Source organism: Magnolia sinica, chromosome 2, assembly GCF_029962835.1.
Source record: "Magnolia sinica isolate HGM2019 chromosome 2, MsV1, whole genome shotgun sequence".
NCBI classification, from domain to species: Eukaryota; Viridiplantae; Streptophyta; class Magnoliopsida; order Magnoliales; family Magnoliaceae; genus Magnolia; species Magnolia sinica.
Genome location: NC_080574.1, coordinates 135864754 through 135884478, shown reverse-complemented (window position 1 = coordinate 135884478; position 19725 = coordinate 135864754). Strand labels below are relative to the sequence as shown.

The window sequence follows — 19725 nt, the reverse complement described above, 5'->3', positions numbered from 1 at the left end:
TAAGGTAGATCCAAGGCTTAAGTTGGCCAGACTATAGGAAATAGTAGAAATTAGACGCCTACCGTTGATAACTTCTTAGAGCAATAGAAAGCTCTGATGAAGCTGATATTTGTGTTTTCCTTTCATCCATGTCTTTGTAACCTTATAAAAAGGTTAGATGGAAAATAAACCTCATAGTGGACCTTAGGAAGGTTTCAATGTTAGTAATTCAATCTCCACTACTTTCTATGATGTAGTCCACTTGAGCTTTGGATGCCTCATTTTGGGACTCATCCTCGAGAATAATCTAGAAAAATTGATGGACAGTGTGGATTTAACACATAGATCATGGTGAGGTCAAAGAAGTTCCACATATTAAAAGTTGGGTTGTGCAGCACCCAATTCAGTTGTGAGAGAGAAAATTAACATGTTTTGTGAGCTGGCGTCATCAACGATGATGTAGACCAATGAGAAGGGAAGGCACTGAATTTTTCTGTACCGCATGCATTATTTTATATTGAGGCCATTTCTCATGTATAAATTCAAAACTCCACACAATGAAAAACAAGCAAATTTACAATATTTTAATTTTAATTTTTCAAATTTTTTAATTTTTTATTTTTCTATTGTTGAGTAACGCAAACCGTTGTTACCATAAGCTGTCTTTGATGGCTAATGCAAATAAAATCTCACTAATCAGAAAATCCTAACATTTTTAATTTGCAGCCATATATCATTAATTAATGTTTTGAAAAACCTGAGTATTGGATCCTACTTGGCTAATCTGGTATACAAACTCTCACCCCGAGCATTATTGCATAGTACCTTCTGATGAAAGCATTGGATTCCAACTCTCCTTAACAATTTCTCGACACGAGAAGTGGCCCCTCTAGCATAAGTACAAATGTTAGGTCCGTTAGGCAGCAAGCTCCATCGTACATGCATAAGGCCAAAGAGTTAGGTTGTGCCATCGGTAGTTTTGTTGGATGAACATAAGCAGTTTGGCCGGACATGCTCTAGTACGCATATTCCCTGAGTCCCTGAGTTCTTTAAGTCCAAACCTAGGTGGGGCCCTCCATGTTGTCTATTACGAGAATTCCACTCCATCCATCAGTTTTGCAATCAAAACCCAAGTGGGCCACATGATAGGAAAAAGTGAGGGGAAAATGCTCACTGTTTAAACTTTCGTGGGATTCATGGTGTTGTTCATATGCCGTCCATACTGTTTGTAAGGTCATTCCTACTTAGATGAACTGAAAATACAAAATTATTTATTAGCGGAAAAATGGATGGACGGGGTGGATATATACAACATATACCAGCTTACTTGATGAATGGATGTGATCTTACACACGTGTACTCCACTTATATCTTATTAGTCTACCAATCAGGCCCACTCATTTATTGGGACCCGGGATGGATGGCATGTGTATAAGAAAGAATTCTACTTGTTAGACATTTCTGTAACATCCAACCTGTGGCTATTAAATCAATGGTGGAAAATGAAAATTGATGCACAGTGTTAACTTATAGGTTTGATATTTGAAACATGAGCCATCCTTATTAGGTCCGATTTGTTATTTATCAGTCCTAGTTTTTCTTAAATCAAGGTATCATATTTTTTGATAGTTCTCTTCTAACCTACGTGGCATTCCTCAGTGCCCCACCCTACAAGAACAGTGTGGGACTCACTGTGATGTCCGTGTGATATCCACTCCGTCTATCAGTTCCTTCATTTCACATTAGAACGTGGGCCAAAAAGTAAGACAGACCCAAAACTCAAGTGGGCCACATGACAGAAAAAGTTGGGGATTGAATGCTCAACGTTGAAAACTTGCTACGAAAGTATTTGATCAGGTTAAAATTTATATATGTTTTCAGTTCGTCAAAATAGAAATGACCTTATAAATGATCTATATAGAAAATAAACATCACTCCACGTAGGAAGATTTCAACTGTGTGCATTTCCTTCCCCACGGTTTTTTTGTTGTGTGGCCCACTTGAGTTTTAAATCTATCTTGATCTTGAGCTTATGTTCTAACTTCAGCTACAAAACTAAGGAATACGATGGAATTCTCACAAAACACGGTAGCAGGTTTGGAATTTAATCGGAGCCTGATATCTTTGCCTTTTCATCCCAAAGCAAACTCAACTGAATATTGAGTTACTTCTTGGAAAGGAGAGCGGGTTAGGTGTTACCTGGATAACACCTTAGTAGGTGTTACCCTTATTGTGTGGGCCCACCTAGATGAATGTGTTGTATATCCATACCGTCTATTCATTTTTTCAGCTTATTTTATGAAGCTTTTCTAAAACTTAAGCAGGTGCAAATTTCCATTAGACCACCACTGGAAAAAAGTAGTGAATGACTATTAAAAACTTTTTGTAAGATACAAAAGTTGTGGATCAAGCTGATCTTTGTATTTTCCTTTCATCCGGGTTTGGTTGACCTCATCAAAGGGTTAAATGCCAAATAAACATTGCGGATCTACTTATGATAGGCCTTGGGAAGTTTTAATGGTAGGCATTCAATCATTACTATTTCCTGTGGTATGGTCTATCTGAGATTTAAACATATTTTTTTAAAAAATTATTTATTTATTTTTATTATTTTTTAATGCCTAAGATTTAAATTTGTTTAATGTTTTGGTCCACTCCTAAAATGGGCTGAAAAATAAATAGACAAAGTGGATATACAACGCATTGTCAAGGTGGGCCCATTCCACAGCAAGCGTCAGCGTTGGAGTACAGGAGCGGATTAGGTGCGGGCCTGGTCCTAGGGCCCACCTTAATGTATGTATTGTATATCTACACTGTTTGTATGTTTTTCCAGCTCATTTTAATAATGCATAAACTAAAAAAATGAATTAGCTAGATCTAAATCTCAGGTGGACCACACCACACGAAAAAGTGATGGTTGACAAATAAAACCCCTTTTTTTTTAGCTATCAAAGTTTTGTATCAAGGTGATATTTAATTTTTCCCTTCATTCAAGTATGTGTGACTTTTCAATAAGTTGGATGGAAAACAAAAATTACATGGGCATTAAGGTGGGCCCTAAAAACTTTTTAACGGTGGTCTGTCAAGCACCACTATATCCTATGGTAGGCTCTACTTGATATTTGGATGTGTTTCATTTATGTAGTTCATGGCTTACAATGAATTAGAAAAATGGACGGACAACGGCACATAATATATTCAACAAGGTAGCTTGGGAAAGACTTTAATGAAACACTGACGTAATAGAATTTGATTTAGTAACGTGATGCTGTTAGGAATAGAGGCGGTAGAACATGCAAGTAAAGTCTGGTCTCACCAAACCAGATATTTTGTTGGGCTCCCGAATCCAACTTCCAAAGTCAAGAAAAGGCTATAAAGACTATTGCATACGTTGATTTATAGGGGCAGATCAAAGTCACCACTCTATGTTTGTCTCTTTTTCTCTGTTCTTTTCACATTTTAGAGCTTAATAACTTCTAAGAAAGAACCATGGTTGTCACTTGGATCCAAGAGCTACTGCAACAAAAAGCTCTGAAGGCCCACCAAGATTAGTACACGTGGTATCTGATCCACCCATCATTTGTGCCATGTCATGTAAGGACGTAAGCCCAAATCTCAGACTGGTCTAAAATTCAACTGGGCCACAGAAAATATACCATCAGGGATGGGAATTCTAACTATCGAAACCTTATTAGCTCCACTGAAGTTGGATGAGGCTATATTTGTTTCTTCCCTTAATACTGGCGGGAGCCTATGGAGCGGATTAGGTGAGACCACCAACTCACCTAAGGTGGTGCAATCCTTACCATGGGGTTCACCTTGATGTATATATTCTGCATCCATACCGTCCATCCGTTTTTTTTAGATCACTTTAGGATATTATACCAAAAATGAAGGAGATCCAATTATCAGCTGGATCATACCATAGGAAATAGGTGATTCGTCATTAATGAGCTGCACAAAAGTTTTGGATCAAGCTGACATTTTTTTTCCCCTTCATCCAGGCTTACGTGACCTTATCAAGAGATTGGATGGCAAATAAACACTACCTAAACATTAAGGTGCGCCTTAAGAAGTTTTTAATGGCAGGGCGATTCAATCACCACTGTTTCCTATGGTATGATCCAACTGAAAATTGGATCTGCTTCTTTTTCTTTTTTTCTTTTTGGAATAATACCCTAAAATGATCTGAAAAACGGATGGACGGCGTGGATATAGAATACATATATCAAGGTGGGCCCCACAGTAAGGGCGGCACTGTCTTGGGTGAGCCCCGGGTCTCTCAGCTAATCCGCTCCCTCTACCTTATGAGCACTTTTGATGGCGTATAAACACTTTCGTGGGCCCCAGGAAGTTTCAACGATGGACACGGATTAGGTACTACCCGGGTCTAGCTAGGAACGACAGTGTCTTTGAGGGGCCACCGTGATGCATGGGTTTTATCCACACCGTCCATCCAGTTTGCCCTATCATTTCCAGTTACAGGCCTAAAAATGAGGCAGATCCCGATTCTGGTCCCTTAACTTCCATGTCTCCCTCTCATCCACGTCGTCCCCAGCAGTCCCTCACACAACCTAGCACGTGCTACGACTCCCACACAACCACCCCAACCAACAATCAGTTACCAAACAAGAAACTAAAAAGCTCCAGTGAAATCGGAGCACTGTAAGTTATGGTGCTACTTAGCTGCATCGGTACATGTAGACAGTCTCTTCGACCGATCTGAACCGTCTATTAATCCTAATCACATTTCATACGTTACCAAGCTAAAAATCTCACAGATTAGATGATCCAATCCATCGTTGATTTGGCCTTATTTTCTATAGCCATCCTCTTTCCAAGCCATGGATGGGATGGTTATGATTGCCAAAAATTACTGATTATTTATAACCATAAGAATTCAGTGATAGGCCCTAAAAAATAGATGGATCAATTATTAAGTGGGCTTATTTTTGTGTAAATGATCTTAACCCTCCTTAAAAAGGACATTGATCAAACGGTCAAAAAATTTCAAATTAATGAGATTTTTTAATGACAGCCCATGAAAATATCTGTAGAATGTAATGAACAGTCTAGATCGATGAATTGGAGTGTCGAAGGTCCCAGTTATCTTATAATGCTCTAACTAAAAAAAAATTCCATCCCTTTCAAACCAGAAGAATGAGAAAAGCCAACAGGAGTTTTTCAAACTTATGCGCAAAACATTCTCCTACCAATCTGCCTCAAGAAAATCATTCTAAGAAAACCAGGTTCTCTCTTTCACATAAGGCATAAAAATTTCTCTCTCTCTCTCTCTCTCTCTCTCTCTCTCTCTCTCTCTCTCTCTCTCTCTTTCCCTTATGAATCATTGCTTTTTATCTACAATTTTAGATTGTTTGAAGGCATTCTGAAGTTGTACCAGCCAAACAACACCGTCCAATTAGTGGGACACACTATAGATAGGTTGTATCTATAAATTTCATATTGTTTGAGCAATCTTATTATAAGATTCATGGATGAATGTTTGCACATCTAAATCTTACAATGGGACTCAATGTCCAAGATCTAAGGCGTCATGCATTATAACTGGTTTCTTGAAGAAGAGAATTCCAAGTCTATATATTTTTTCACCATCTTTTGAAATAAAAGACAATTTCTAGCCATTGATAAATAGCAAAATACAAGTGTGGTCCACCTGATGAGTAGATGAAGCTTATTTTTGTACAAGCTGTTCCTTATGATGGGATCAGCCTCATCGGATGTTTCATGTTATTTGCTCGGTGGGACCATAAATCTCATGTGTGCGCATGTGGTGTGTGTGTGTGTGTGTGGGGGGGGGGGGGGGTGGTATTTGTGGACATGTTAGCCATTGAATAAGTGGGACCCACAATGAAAATGTGAAGATTTTTTAGGTGATTGGCCTTGATGATAGGGACCAATTTTTGAATGGTCAAATGACCTATATAGTTCAAACATTGAAAGAGAAAACAGCACCGCCTGACGAGACATTCAATCAGAGGACCCCACTATGAAAATGATCTACAGAGGGAAAAAAACAGGTGGGTTCACCTGCATTATGGTGGACCATACTGTTCAAGAATTTGATATTTATGCATATCAAGTAGGTTGTAGAGAACAATTCATTCAATGGTATGTTTTCATCTTTTAGAGCTTTATGTTTACCTTGTGGATTAAAGGATTATTATAGAGAAAGAAGATGATAATCTTTTCCTCTTCTCCACCCTCTTGCTATGTTAGTAATCACCTCTGATTTATCCAAATCAACCAGAGAGAGTCACTGAAAGCCACACCAACGTTGAAGATTGGATCTTTTGTTGAAACCCAACTCTATATATGTACATTGGGCATACCTTCATAAAGAAAGAGATGCTTGAAGCCTTAGGGAAATCAGTGATGGTCAAGAGATTTGATTCTTTCACCTAGTTATGTGCATCCGTCAACCGATCGACCCTGCGTCACGGGCTAATGGATTCACTACCAAGGAGACAAAATCCTCAATGGTCAAGTCATGTGGTGCACGGTGATATTTTCACCTTGTTAGTGCAGCGTCCGCACCCTCAACCTAATGGAGCTAAACTAGGTATGTTGGACATTTGGTCAGTGGGAAGCAATTAGTGCAATTTTGGGTGATGGATGGGTAATGGCCATGACGTGATGCACGTCTTAGGTTCGGAAAGGGTTCATCAAGTCACAACAACAAGAAAATGAATATGATCAACCAAAATTAATCGGGCACAAAGCCTAAATAGCTTCAACGGCCTCTTTGAAGAGCTTCAGTGATGATTGAGCGATCCTTTGAAAATGTGAAGTGGAGGATAACAAGCACGGCGCACTGATAAATCCTGCTGGTTACCAACATTACAAGAGAACAGGCCCACGGCATTTTAGATTCGATTTAACATTAGGTTTATGTTTCAATCTTTGTTTGGGAAGTATGTCATGGGTTAGAAAGAAGCAACCTATTGTAGAATTATCAACTACAAACACAGAATATCGGTCTGCATTGCTGGCTATATGTGAAAGCATACGCACATATGCCGTGTTTGCCAACATACGAAAGCAGCTACATAGGTTTAAATTTCATCAAAGATCATGCTCACATTTTGAGACCCACTCATTGCAAGGCTTGGAACTTGTGCACTTGTACCATAGCTCACCTCTTGAATATATGCCCCATGCCAAAAAAAAACACGACGTTCATGAGGCGTCATCCAAACACAAAATCTCAACATCCATAGACCCCCCTTTCCATTCATCCAAACATAACATTCCAGCATAAATTGAAGTCCATGTCTAAGATTTGAATCATGGGCATGGACATCTTTATCTTAAATAAGCTTTCAATGCATCCAAACGACTTCTTAATCCTGTGAACATAGAAACCGAGAACCCACAAATGGAAGCCACTCTAAAATCTCAATCAAAATCAAAAGCAACGAGGCTTAGAAAATAATATTAATAACTCCCAACTGCACTTAGATTATATTATAAAACTATAGCTTTTCTCCAACAACAGTACAAGTATCATATTTGCACATGGAGATTACTACCCAATTCTTCTTCTTCTTCTTGGGATTTTTTTTTTTTTTTTTTTTTTTTTTTTTAAAATTTAAATTTTAAATTTTAAATTTGAAATTTGAAATTTTTTTTTTATTTTTTTATTTTTTATTTTTAATTTAAGATTACTACCAATTTCAACACTAGTATAATAAGCATCTTGACTGCATGTAAGCCAGATTACCAGACCACTGCAACAACATTTATTTAAGGTAGAGTTTTAAGTCCTTCTAGAGACCAAACTACTCAGTATTACTATATATAGATCTTTTTTTTAAAAAAAAAAACTATATATATATATATATATATAGAGCTTGAGTGAATTCCTTCATTGCCTTCCCACACAGCCACCCCTCTACAACTCTAACACTAATCTTCTTTAGGACGAAGAAACCCCGGTTGTGTCTTCGTTACTGGTGTAAATATCTACAGTACTTGTTGAACTAACTGAGACCGTTGGATCGGATTTCAGATCTGCAGGCAAGCCACTTCTTCTTGTCAGTTGGGATTGCATATATGCATTGTACACTCCTCTCACTGGGTGCAGCTGGTGAGAGAATTGCAATGATCCAATTCACTCAGATAGGTTATCCATGTCCATCTGAAATGAGCTGAGATCCAAGTCAGGAATGAAGAAATCGGGATCGTCCAGCTGTTACAAACACCAAATTAAAATTTATAAGTAAACTTCATAGTAAAGTAGAAAACATTCAAAGAGTTAGGTTCGTCCATCAGTATGTCTTTTGCACCATGGCCAGCTCTTACTGGCATGCACGGTTCGACTGTGTGTAGTACCTAAGAAAATGCATGCATTAGCACATTGTGTGTGTGTGTGTGTGTGTGTGTGTGTGTGCGTGATTGAAACAACCATGCATACTTCATATTGAGGAAAGATGCAATGTTCAATCGATCTTTTGCTTGTTCCAATGACCTAAGCATGTGGGTCCCACCTTCTTTTGAGCCCATGGAAGGTGGGAGATACCTGAAAAATCTACCCCATCGATGATACTCAAAATCCAGCTGGTTGCCTCACCAAATATGGACCGAGGATTTTAATTTTCCGTTTTCATCCGATGGTTAGGATCATCAGTTATGGGAGATATTAGGGCATGTCCATCCCATAGTGGGTCTAACCATATTGACAGCTTAGATTACTCTGGAACCAACATCATATAATACCTCCTATTCAAATAGCTGTGAACACCTGCACCTTGAAAATTCCTGAAAGTAAGAACTGAGGATTTATTTTCTAGATTGAAATATTGCTTAAATCACTTACCGGATTGAAAATCAAATCATTAAGATTATCATCACTGAACTTGTGATCAAGAAGAGAGCTGTCTCCGAGTGCTTCACTGTTCACAACATTCCATGGATCTCCATCCTTCGTCGAATAGATACCATTCGGAAGCCCGTTTTCTCCTTGAATCACATCGGCGAACCTGCTCACATTCTGGTTTGCATCACCAATCCCATTGGAAGAACTCGCACCATGATTATTGTAACCAAAGTTCAGTGCACTTAATTCAGGGATCAGCATATCGTCCATCACGACCAGCCTTTTGCCCTTCTTAATCTCACTCAATAGATCACTGCCCGAACTGTTACTCTTTGATGCTTCAAAGATCGGCCCAGTTCGAGTCATTCCATACAACCCTCCAGTACTTGTCATACGAAGTCCGGTGTAATTGCTTGGGGGGATTTGGCTAGTTCCTCTGAATAGTCCGGCATTTACCGTGCTTGGATTATCATAGCGGCATTGAATACTCAAATCGCCAAAGTTACTAAGTGGGCTGCTGCTAAATAGTCCAGAACGTCCTTCTTGTTGCTGATGGACCATCGGCATTGTACCATAGCCTCTCATGGGACCCACTGAAATATCTCCAAGTGATGATGAGCCCATTCTCATAAGATTTGGGGCCATTCCAAGGCCTGAATTCGCAACGTTTGGTTGCATTGGACCCATTCCAAGCTCTGAACTTCCAGTGTTTGGTTGTATTGGGCCCATTCCAAGGCCTGCACTTGCCATATTTGATTGCATTAGGGCCATTCCAAGGTCTGAACTTGCCACATTTGATTGCATTAGGCCCATTCCAAGGTCTGAACTATCTATATTTGGTTTCGTTGGGTCCATTCCAAGGCCTGAACTCCCCGGGTTTGGTGGCATTGGGGCCATTCCAAGACCTGAATTATCTGTATTTGATTGAATCAGATGAGGTTGCTTTGTTGGGCCAAAGCCAGGCGGTGCTTGGTTCCAGTTATCCGGTCCATTCATTGTTGGCGATTGCCCGAAGTTCAATCCAGCCATTGGGTTGCTGCTCTGACCTTGACTGGGAAACTGCATAGGGCTGATGGCTTGCATAGTCATTGGGCCATTAAGATTCTGCATCTGGCCCATTGATCCTGGCTGTGGTCCCACTGGATTAGATGTTTTCCATGTGAATTGTGGGATGCCGGTTTGGTTTCGGAATTTGTAGCTCGAATTTGGAGGAACTGTCCCGAAATTTGGTTTCAACCTTTGTGGAGGAGGCCTGTTTATATCATTCAATCGTCGTAGGAATATGCGATACTTCTGCATCCGCCGGAATTTCACTGTCAGTGCAAAATAACCATAGTAGCAACTGATGCAAATGCACAATGGGATGTTGAATCCTTTTAAACAGCTATGATTGATAGATCTACCTAGTTCCCTTGAAACCGCTCAAGGGAGACAATTTGGACCATAGCTCTAAAGATTACTGAGTCGACTCAACTCACTGTCTTTTATAATTCAAATACATAGATGAGTTGACCCGGCACCGAGTTGGGTGTCAGTTTTTCAATGAAGCTAATTTTAATTTATGTTTTATTTTCTTACCAAAGAGGCATGAGCCATGGATCATGAAAAAGAAGCCCATTAAATAGAATAATACAACTAATATGGTAATCATCAGTAAGGCCCAAACTTCCACTAAAGCAAGTTCATATTGTTGGTCAATTTTTCAAAATTTTGGTTAGTGGGCTTTTCAACCTCAATTTCAATATGTGGTATATATGCTAGGGTATTATGAAAGCTAACTCCAATACTTACTACTAATTAAGAAGACATTATATAGTTGTTCATCATCTTCTATATATGCATTATTTCAACTAATTTGGGTGGTCAGCTACACAAAGCTTGTTACAGTATTCCATTTTATCATGGAATATATCCATAGTTAAATCACAGGTCCTCAGGTCTTTTGCATGGCTATCCATGTACGGCATATAAATATTCTCAATACGAGTTGATTTAGGATTCCGAAAGAGAAGCTTTTCTAGGTTCTTTGGGTGATAGCTAGAAAGTTTTAAGGTTGTAATAATTTTTTAGAAGATAGTGATTTCGACAGGTTTCATACGCGGAATAGGGATAATGCCAAACCCACGTAAATCTATTTCGTTCCGTATGTTGGCTTCTTTGTTGCATTGGTTCATTTTCTTACTATTAGGCTCAAAACAGTATTTAAACATCAAATATCCATTTTGAGGGTGCATCCAAATGAGCCCTAAACCAAAGGATACTTAGATCGTAAGTTATGTGGTATGTGGTACAGGAATGGGTATATGGTACACTACTTTCTTCAATATGAGAGGTACGCTAGTGTAGGATTATGTGGAGTAACTCCAATACATACTTTTAAGTAGACATTATATAGTTGTTCATTATCATTTATGCATTATCCCAACTAATTTGGTGGTCAGCTACAGGAAGCTTGTTATGCCATTCCATTTTATCATGAAACATATCCTTAATTAAATCATAGGTCCTCAGGTCTTCTTCTTCTTCTTTTTCCTCGTGTCTTTTATAGGAGTGGCAATGGGCCAAGCTAGGTAAAGTTGGTCTTAAAAAGGAGTTAACTTTTCCAGGCTAGGGAAAGTTGGTCCTACTCTAGCCCTGGACCTCTAAGTAAAGGAGTTAAATGATCAAATATTTGAAATAGCCCGATCTCATTATATTTTTAGTATCTTCCATCTACGATGAGTCCCATCACTTATATGCTTTGGGTTAGTGAAACATGACCCAAATCCGGTGTGTCATTAAAGAATAACATATGGTGATTGGGAACGGCAAAGAAGTGTAACTATGAAGTCTTTTTGTATAATGGTGGCCCACTTGATGATTGCACTAGGCGACATCTTTCACGTCAAGTTTAAGCACACAGACATTAGCCCTAGGGGGTCAGGTTGCTTGCCCCAATGCCATCATTATTTTTTACAGTACTCACCTCCTTCTGGGTCTTCCTCTTAGCCTTTTAGAGCCTTCTTTTTTTCTTTTTTGTTTTTGGGCAACAATATAAACTTTCTTTAGATCAACATGAACCTTTTTTTTTTTACACCGAGGAGCTCCTTTTCATAAAACAGGAGACCCATCCTGTAAACAGAGGAAATAATTACAAAAAAACACTTATGTTTCATTCCTTTCTACTGCAGTTCTTGGTCACTATTTCATATGGCCAAACTATCCAAGTCTACTTTTCCTCATCCTATTACCTATTGTTTCTACTCCTAAATTTCTTAAATGTGTTTATTCATAATTTTATCCTTCCCTATCTTGCCACTCATCAACTTCCCCATCCACTATAATCATATGAACATGTTGTTCCCCTTTAGTTTCATAATATGCAACAATCACATAAAACTCCATAGTCACATCTCAATCATCCACCCATATTTAATTCTATGAGCAGCATCCTTCTCAATCACTCCATCTCCTAAATTATTAACCTAAGATATTGAAAATGGTCCATTTTGTGTACCTCTTTGTTAGTAATTTTAAATAATTACTTATTTTCCCTCCTATTGTTACTAAAATTGTATTTGTTTTATTTGACTAATTTTAAAACCTTTAGATTCTAGAAAATCCTTTCATATTTCTAGCTTTACATTTTCCCCCTCCCTTGTCATCTTAATTAAAAGTATGTCATCTACAAACAATATACACGGCAAGACCTTTTGTTGTAATTGTCTCATTAACTCATTCATAACCAACACAAAAAGGTATGAGCACAATGCTGACCCCTCATGCAACGTTACAGTAAATGGAAACTCACTTGTCTTTCAACTAGTAGTCCTCACATTTGTTACCCACTCCCTCATACATATCCATAATCATGTTCATGTATCCTCTTGAAAACCCTTCTTTCCTATTACAAACTATATTAACTCTCTAGGGATGTTATATATCCAATGCTTTCTCTAAGTCAATAAAGACCATGTGGATATCAACCAACCCCTCTCCATATTTTTCCAATTGTCTAAATAGGAAAATATAAGTATATAATATCTAAAATTAATATAATTTATACATGATGATGAATAATGATGTTTAAAATCCATGCATTCTATTATATATTGTACATGTCTCATATTACATGAACAAAAAATTAACCTTCTAACTTCTAATTATAATGTAAACTTGGAATTTAATCAATAACAAGAGTTTAAACATATTTCTGGATAGATAAAAATAGTGATATCGATCACATGTGACCCATAATATGAATAGCGTGATTTGGAAAATGTAGAGGAGTTGGCGATTCCGGTTACACTGCAATAAGCAGCTTTTGATTGAATAATTTGGGGGAAAATAATCCTCTCACTGCATAATCAGTAATATAATTAAAGAGTAGGATTAATAATACATCTTTTTTGGCATGTAGTTATAGGACACCTCATGACTTCTCTGGATGTGCGTACAAGGTACAACTGGGGCCCATGGGTTGGTCATCCGGACCGTTGATCTGATAAACCCCATGGCAAATGGGGTAGCCCGACAAATACTTTAAATTGGAAATTCCAAGACATGTTTTAAGATATTTCAAAATGTAACATTTTTAGGACATCTCCCTCGTGGATCCTATCGGTTCAACCGTCATGATCACCTATGGGCCCCAAATAGTGAGAAAAAGTCATCTTGTGACCTTCATTTTATCAAATCATGCTTCTTCTTCTTCTTCTTTTTTTCCAAAAGAAGGGGGCAGATACAGGCCCTCCATGATCATAAATGAAGAAACGGATTACAACCTATGGTATTTCGGGCAGAGAAGCGCAACTAGACTTCCTGCTTGCATCCAAACCGAAGCCCATTTATGGTGCTAGAATGAGATTATCTGTATTTTATATCCGTAAGTAGCTTTATTAGGTTCAGCACCAATTATTTCTATTGTCATGATGTTTACATTTCAAGCAATTTACGCTGCGTTTGGATGCAGTGTTGAATCGAATTGCAATAATTAGTTCTATACAGAGGAAATTACCCAAAATGTAATTGATTTCCTGATTTGTACTTAGGAAGTAACCCTCATATTAATTAGTTGAAAGTAACATATTGTTATTTAGACTCCAGTTCTTCAATATGGATATGCAGGAAACGATCATTCTTCCTTATTGATCTAATTAGTGTAATCTAATCCAATGAAGCGTCCAAATGCAGCCGCAGATTTCCTGTGGGATGTTTGTTTGGAGCTGGTAAATATCCTAATCTATGACATAACACGGAAATCTGTACATGATGAAGAATTGAAGATATGCAAAGTCTACACTAAAGAAAAACAACAAAAATTAGGAAATCTGTACATGATGAAGAAATTGAAGATACTTCATATCTACGCTAAAGAAAAACAACAAAAATTATCAAAGGTATATCGATGGATGAACGTATTTAATTAAGATCTGCATGAAGAAATCAAAGCTACATAAAAGCAAGATATTCCTAAATAGACTTCAATGAACCGTATAAGCCATGATTCCAATTAGTCTAATTATATACGCTATTATCATCCGACTTCTTATCATCAATACATTCCATGTACTTACGTGCCAATTTATGTATATAAAAAAATGCGTATTTATGTATGTTTGGTTCTACCATATATCCAATAACATAAACATCCTATGTAATTGAGATGCCATGTTTAAGGAGTTCATGCAAGGCAAGAAATTAGATGTAGTCATTATTGCGTTTGGATATACGATTGGATTGAATTGCAATATTTACTTCGAATATGGGGAAAATGGCCGAATTGGAAGTAGCCCTCATATTTCATATGAATTTCTATCAATAGCGATTTCAAGCAGCCTATCAGCAATTTGGTCATTTCTGATTTATTGAACTAATTATAGCAATTAATCCAATTCCATAGTGCTTCCAAACGCAGAACAAAGTAGTGCTTGAGATTGAACCTGTAAATGGCTAGCTATATTTTCTCTTGTAATGCCTGGAATCTTCATGATCTCGAGAATTTTCTTTGGAACGGCCTCTGGAATCGAACCAAGAGAAAACCAAAACGGAATGTCAGACCCAAATCACTATTTATGAACTTAAAAACTAAAAATTCATCTTTAAACTATCATTAAAGATGAAATCTTACTATCATAGCCCAACTTATCAACAGCTTTCAAGAACTCTCTATGGAGCTCTGTACTCCATATCACGCGTTGCTTCTTTTGGGCTGAATTGTCAGCATAATCATCTTCATCGTCGTCTTCATCTGTCTGATCCTTAGCATCTCTTCTCCTCTTTGATTTTTTGGAATTCTCTTCATTTGCAGAGTTTGCATATTGAACATCCTCTGTCGATGGATTCCTTGATGAATTGTCTTCGGCGTTCCCAACTTGCTCATTTTCCTTTCCGTCGGGCTTCCTCCTCCGCAGAATAACATGCTGCCATACGTTCTTGACTTCGTCCATGCATAAAGGCTTCATGAGATAGTAGCACGCACCATATTCGATCCCTTTCATTGCGACCTCCACTTTGCAATCAACAGACATCACTGCATTGCAAGATCAATGGTGTGGACTAAAGTTTTAGTAAAAGAAAACATAGGAACCCATACAATAAAGCATAAAATATGCAATGCTTGATAAGGCTTTTGTTTTGGCCTAACAAATGGTATGTGTGACCTGCGTGCCTTTCACAAGTCCTAATCGTTCACAGTTGCTGGGAAATTGCCCTCAGATCTAGCCCATTGTATGATCCTAACTGTTCAATATGGGCCCCTCGACTTCATTCTATGGATGAGATCATGTGGTACATGGATGAGACATACTGTACTGGTGTGGTCCCCTTTCTTCTCCGAACTGTTCATATGGTGCCACCCTGGTGGACTGTAGACTCGATTATCATTAGGTGGCTAAGATCAACTGATAGAAGAGATGTTAGGGCATGACCCAGCACGTGATGAGGCACACCAGATAAATGGCTTTGGTTTTCTGCAAGGTGGGTCCCACTTGTAATCTGTCGTTTAATTGATCAGAGAGAGAGAGAGAGAGAGAGAGAGGTGGTTAATTTGATTTTAAAAAATCATCTAATTAATCTAAAATGAAATAAAATGCAGAAATATTAAGTAGAGAAGATACTCACTAACAACCGGCAGGTCCGTTTCCAGACCAATGATCTCAAGAAGCTTAAATCCATCCATGTCCGGCATGTGGACATCCGTGATGACAACATCAAACCCGCCTTTCCTCTCACGAAGGATGGACAAAGCAACCAGTGGATGATCGCAGGTCGTAACTGGAAGTGAGAAACGATTAGATGATCTTCTCCAAGAAAGAAACCCACAAATAAATAAATAAGAGAAATAAAGAATAAAACTCTAATGCCCTCATGGAAATTTCATCAGTTGATTTATAAAAAGAAAATAAGAAAAAATTAGAGGACTATTAAGCATCTAAATCAACTCCAATTTTCAGGACTTGAGAGAGATAGGTCGCAATCCCTCTTCGAATGTAAGCTGCCAGTCACAAAGATTCCACATGCAAAACCCAAGAAGAAGAAGAATTCTATGAAACACATCAGTTGATTCATGCTTCCATGGCCATTTCTCTCCTTTGATTGTTTCTCTTAATCCTCTCAATGCAGGTATGACCAAAGATCGGCAAATAAATACTTCCAACATCCCTTATATATTTTCTAATTCTCACCTAATCTTCTCTTGAAGATCCTATATATATATAAAAGGAAAAGGTTCTATACGGTCGAGCTCATGGGAACTCCCCATGAGGTCGAGCTGTGTGGGCCCCACCATGATGTACGTCGAACATCAACACCGTGCATTTGATGGGTCCCCTTTAAATTATGGTATATGCCAAAAATCAGCCATATATGGAACTCCTATGGGCCATACCATCTAAAATCATGTGAAGACATGCCTAAAACATATAAAAGCACTTGGTGGGGCCCACCTAAAATTTGGATGTGTCTGAACCTTGGTCTGACCCCTCATCCAAATGGGAAACACATAATGGATGGGCTGGATTTGTGAACCACATCTTGGTGGGTCCAAAAAATGATTATGAATGTTTTAATGGAGGGTAACCCCTCTCAACTTTTGTATGTGGTGTGGCCCACAAAAGTCATGTATTGACTTGATTTTTAAGCCCTAGGCCCACTATGGAATGGTGAATCTGACTGATGGGGTAGATGTTCGACATACATCATGGTAGGGCCCACACAGCTCAACCTCATGGGGAGTTCCCATGAGCTCGACCGTATAGAACCTTTTCCTTATATATATATATATATATATATATATATATATATATATATATATATATATATATATATATATATATATATATATATATAATGAAAATCACAACACCAGTAGATACAACAATCTTCTGGAAAGAGATCAGTACACAAATTGAGAAGACTGACATTTTATGTCGGATTGCCAAGAACTCAATAAACCCAACACTCTCCGGTAGTCTTTTAGGTATGATTAAAAGAATCACAGTTCCCATACATCCAACTCTTTCATAATCTTCCCTCATGTTCTCCGCTAAGAAGAAGGAAAATAATTAAGGAAAAAAAAAAAAAAAACAGAAGTAAAACGAAGAAAACATACCCCATTTATTGAAAATGAAAAAAAAAAAAATTTAAAAAATCAAATGCTAGGAAACCCTAAAATCTTCCGGTAAGAAACCCTAAAGAAGAATAGCTGGTTAATATCATGGCTTCTGGAGACCGGAAAACACACGCATGTGAAGCTTCGTAGCAGAACAAACTCATCAAAACCACAAATGGGCATGGCCTCTACATAATCTAAAGAAAAACAACCAAAAAAGAAGAATATAATAATCTAAAACCTATACCTTGGTATTTGCATTTTGTAAGCATCTGTTCAACAACGTTTAAGCATGTTCGGTCATCATCGACAACTAAAACCCTAAGACCGTCTGGAAAGACAGTGGAGGAGGATGATGAGGACTCGCCCGGGGACGGAGTGGACGATGAGCCGCCGGGGGATGGGTTGGACGATGAAGCGCCAGCGGACCTATTGGGCAAGGACCATCCAGGAGGAGAGGATGGAGAATCATCATCAGAATCAGAATAGTCCATGGAGAGGACCTGGGCTGTTTTGGGTTGGTGGAGGGCTGAGATCTTAAGCTAGGGAGAAAACTCACTGGAGGACTGAAGGAAGGAGGGGAGTGAACAAGGAAACCATGCATTTCATTTCTTTCAATGCAGTGCATGAATGCCCTGTGAAGCGCTATTTTATAGACACAAAATGAGAGAGAGAGAGAGAGAGAGAGAGAGAGAGAGAGAGAGAGAGAGAGAGAGAGAGAGAGCCTGAATTTTGTTTTTTCTGTATATTTGCTCCGAAAAGATCGGGTTGCAGTCAGAGAGAGAGAGAGAGAGATGTAATCACACCCGGACGGGTATTACCTGTCCTTTGGTGGAACCGTTCGCCCTAGCCGGTTCATGAGCAGTCATCATCATGATATAATGACCACATCCAAGCCGTTCATAAAGTTTGTCCCTTCAAGATCACTATTATCTAAAAAACTGGCATGATTCAGTGCAAAGATTCGTCACACTACAGGAAAAGTTGGGATGGGGATTCCTACCATTAAAATCATCAAGATTGTGTTTGCGGCCTACCTTGTCCTGTATATGCCATCCTGTCCATTCAGAAGATCTTCCCTACCGCGATGAAAGAAAACTCTAAACATCATGCCATTAAAAATTCAAGTGGGCCACGTCATACTATTTTAATGGATTTATGAATTCTTTTACATGGTGTGACCCACATAAGTTTTGGATGAGGCTGATTTTTTTGGATCGAATTAAATTTGAGGGTGGTCCAATGATTAATGGATTGGATGTTACACATACATCAATATGGTCCCCTAAAACAACGAAGAAGAACGAGCATCTTTTTCACTAATTTAATTATTAAAAAATAAATAAATTAGCTATTATGTCGTCATGGCATCGCCGGTCAATCCGGTTGGACCGGTGTTTGGCCTCGTCTGAACCGGACTGCCCGGTTTTTTAAACGGGTCGACGTGTGAAATGATTTGGTGAGAATTGCGTCTGACGCGTCGCGTATTTTCAATACCCTAATCTCTCGGTCTTGTGATTAGGGAAGGATGAAATTACCAAAATGACCCTGATTTTTTGTTGAAGGACAAAACAGGGAGAGAGTAAATGGACAGCGACAGACGGAGAGCTCCTGTCATAGTTCACCACCATTCTTTGTTTTTAAAGGTGCTGGCGACTCATCCCAAAAAAAAATTGTGCCGACATCCAGACCATCCAAATCGCTGATCCGGTTATATGGATGAATTGTAACCCGAAAAGTCACATTTGAATAGACGACAGCAAGAATCTGACTTTGTCATTCAACATTTCACTTTTAACCACCCATCTGATAGCTGCCACCAAATGGATGTTTAGGATTGCTTGATCATTGCCTCTTTTGTAATTCGTTCTCTATAAATATGCCCCACAATTCGGATGGTTTTGATAGCCTTAGATGTTTGCCACATGATAATGGTGAACTAGCAGTGTGGTCCATTGAGACTGTCCTTCACTATGGTGGATGGTGTATTGATCCATATATATACGTGAGCATGCATTGTTAGGGTTCGGTTGTCCAGCATGGCTACTTGTCTAGTTGCAAGACTCCCTTTGCTAGAAGAATATCATGAGGTGGATGGATCTACACACCTATCCACAGCTATAATTAGTAAATTGAGTGAAGATAACCTTGTTTCAACGCTAAAGTCTTGGTATCGATTCCCATGTGCCTCCTCGTGCATTTTGAAACCCATTACCTGAGCTACTTTGGTGGTCAAGTTTGTATTATCATCAAGCAACATTTCAAAGCTATTGGGCATCTCTTCTAGTAGGACTCCCAGTCTACGTTGTTTCTTCTTTAA

The 19725-nt window shown here is 38.5% G+C and overlaps 1 protein-coding gene across 1 annotated transcript; it reads right to left on the bottom strand.

Moving 5' to 3' along the window:
* Window positions 1-8110: 8110 nt before the first annotated feature.
* Window positions 8111-17899, bottom strand: LOC131228141 (two-component response regulator ORR21-like). Its single transcript, XM_058223975.1, has 7 exons — window positions 17618-17899; window positions 16252-16289; window positions 15917-16095; window positions 14925-15326; window positions 14715-14813; window positions 8816-10128; window positions 8111-8188 (listed from the first exon to the last, which is right to left on the bottom strand). The coding sequence occupies exons 1-7, from the start codon at window positions 17897-17899 to the stop codon at window positions 8111-8113; spliced, it is 2391 nt and encodes a 796-aa protein (XP_058079958.1).
* Between the last annotated feature and the right edge of the window lie 1826 nt (window positions 17900-19725).

What these genes read in the sequence shown, in the direction of transcription:
- LOC131228141 (XM_058223975.1), bottom strand. Translation starts at nt 17,899, where the DNA reads ATGGACTATTCTGATTCTGATGATGATTCTCCATCCTCTCCTCCTGGA. An exon ending in TGATAAGTTGGGCTATGATA is followed by an intron (nt 14,814 to 14,924) that starts GTAAGATTTCAT and finishes GTTCGATTCCAG; the next exon opens with AGGCCGTTCCAAAGAAAATT. An exon ending in ATGATTTGATTTTCAATCCG is followed by an intron (nt 8,189 to 8,815) that starts GTAAGTGATTTA and finishes TGTTTGTAACAG; the next exon opens with CTGGACGATCCCGATTTCTT.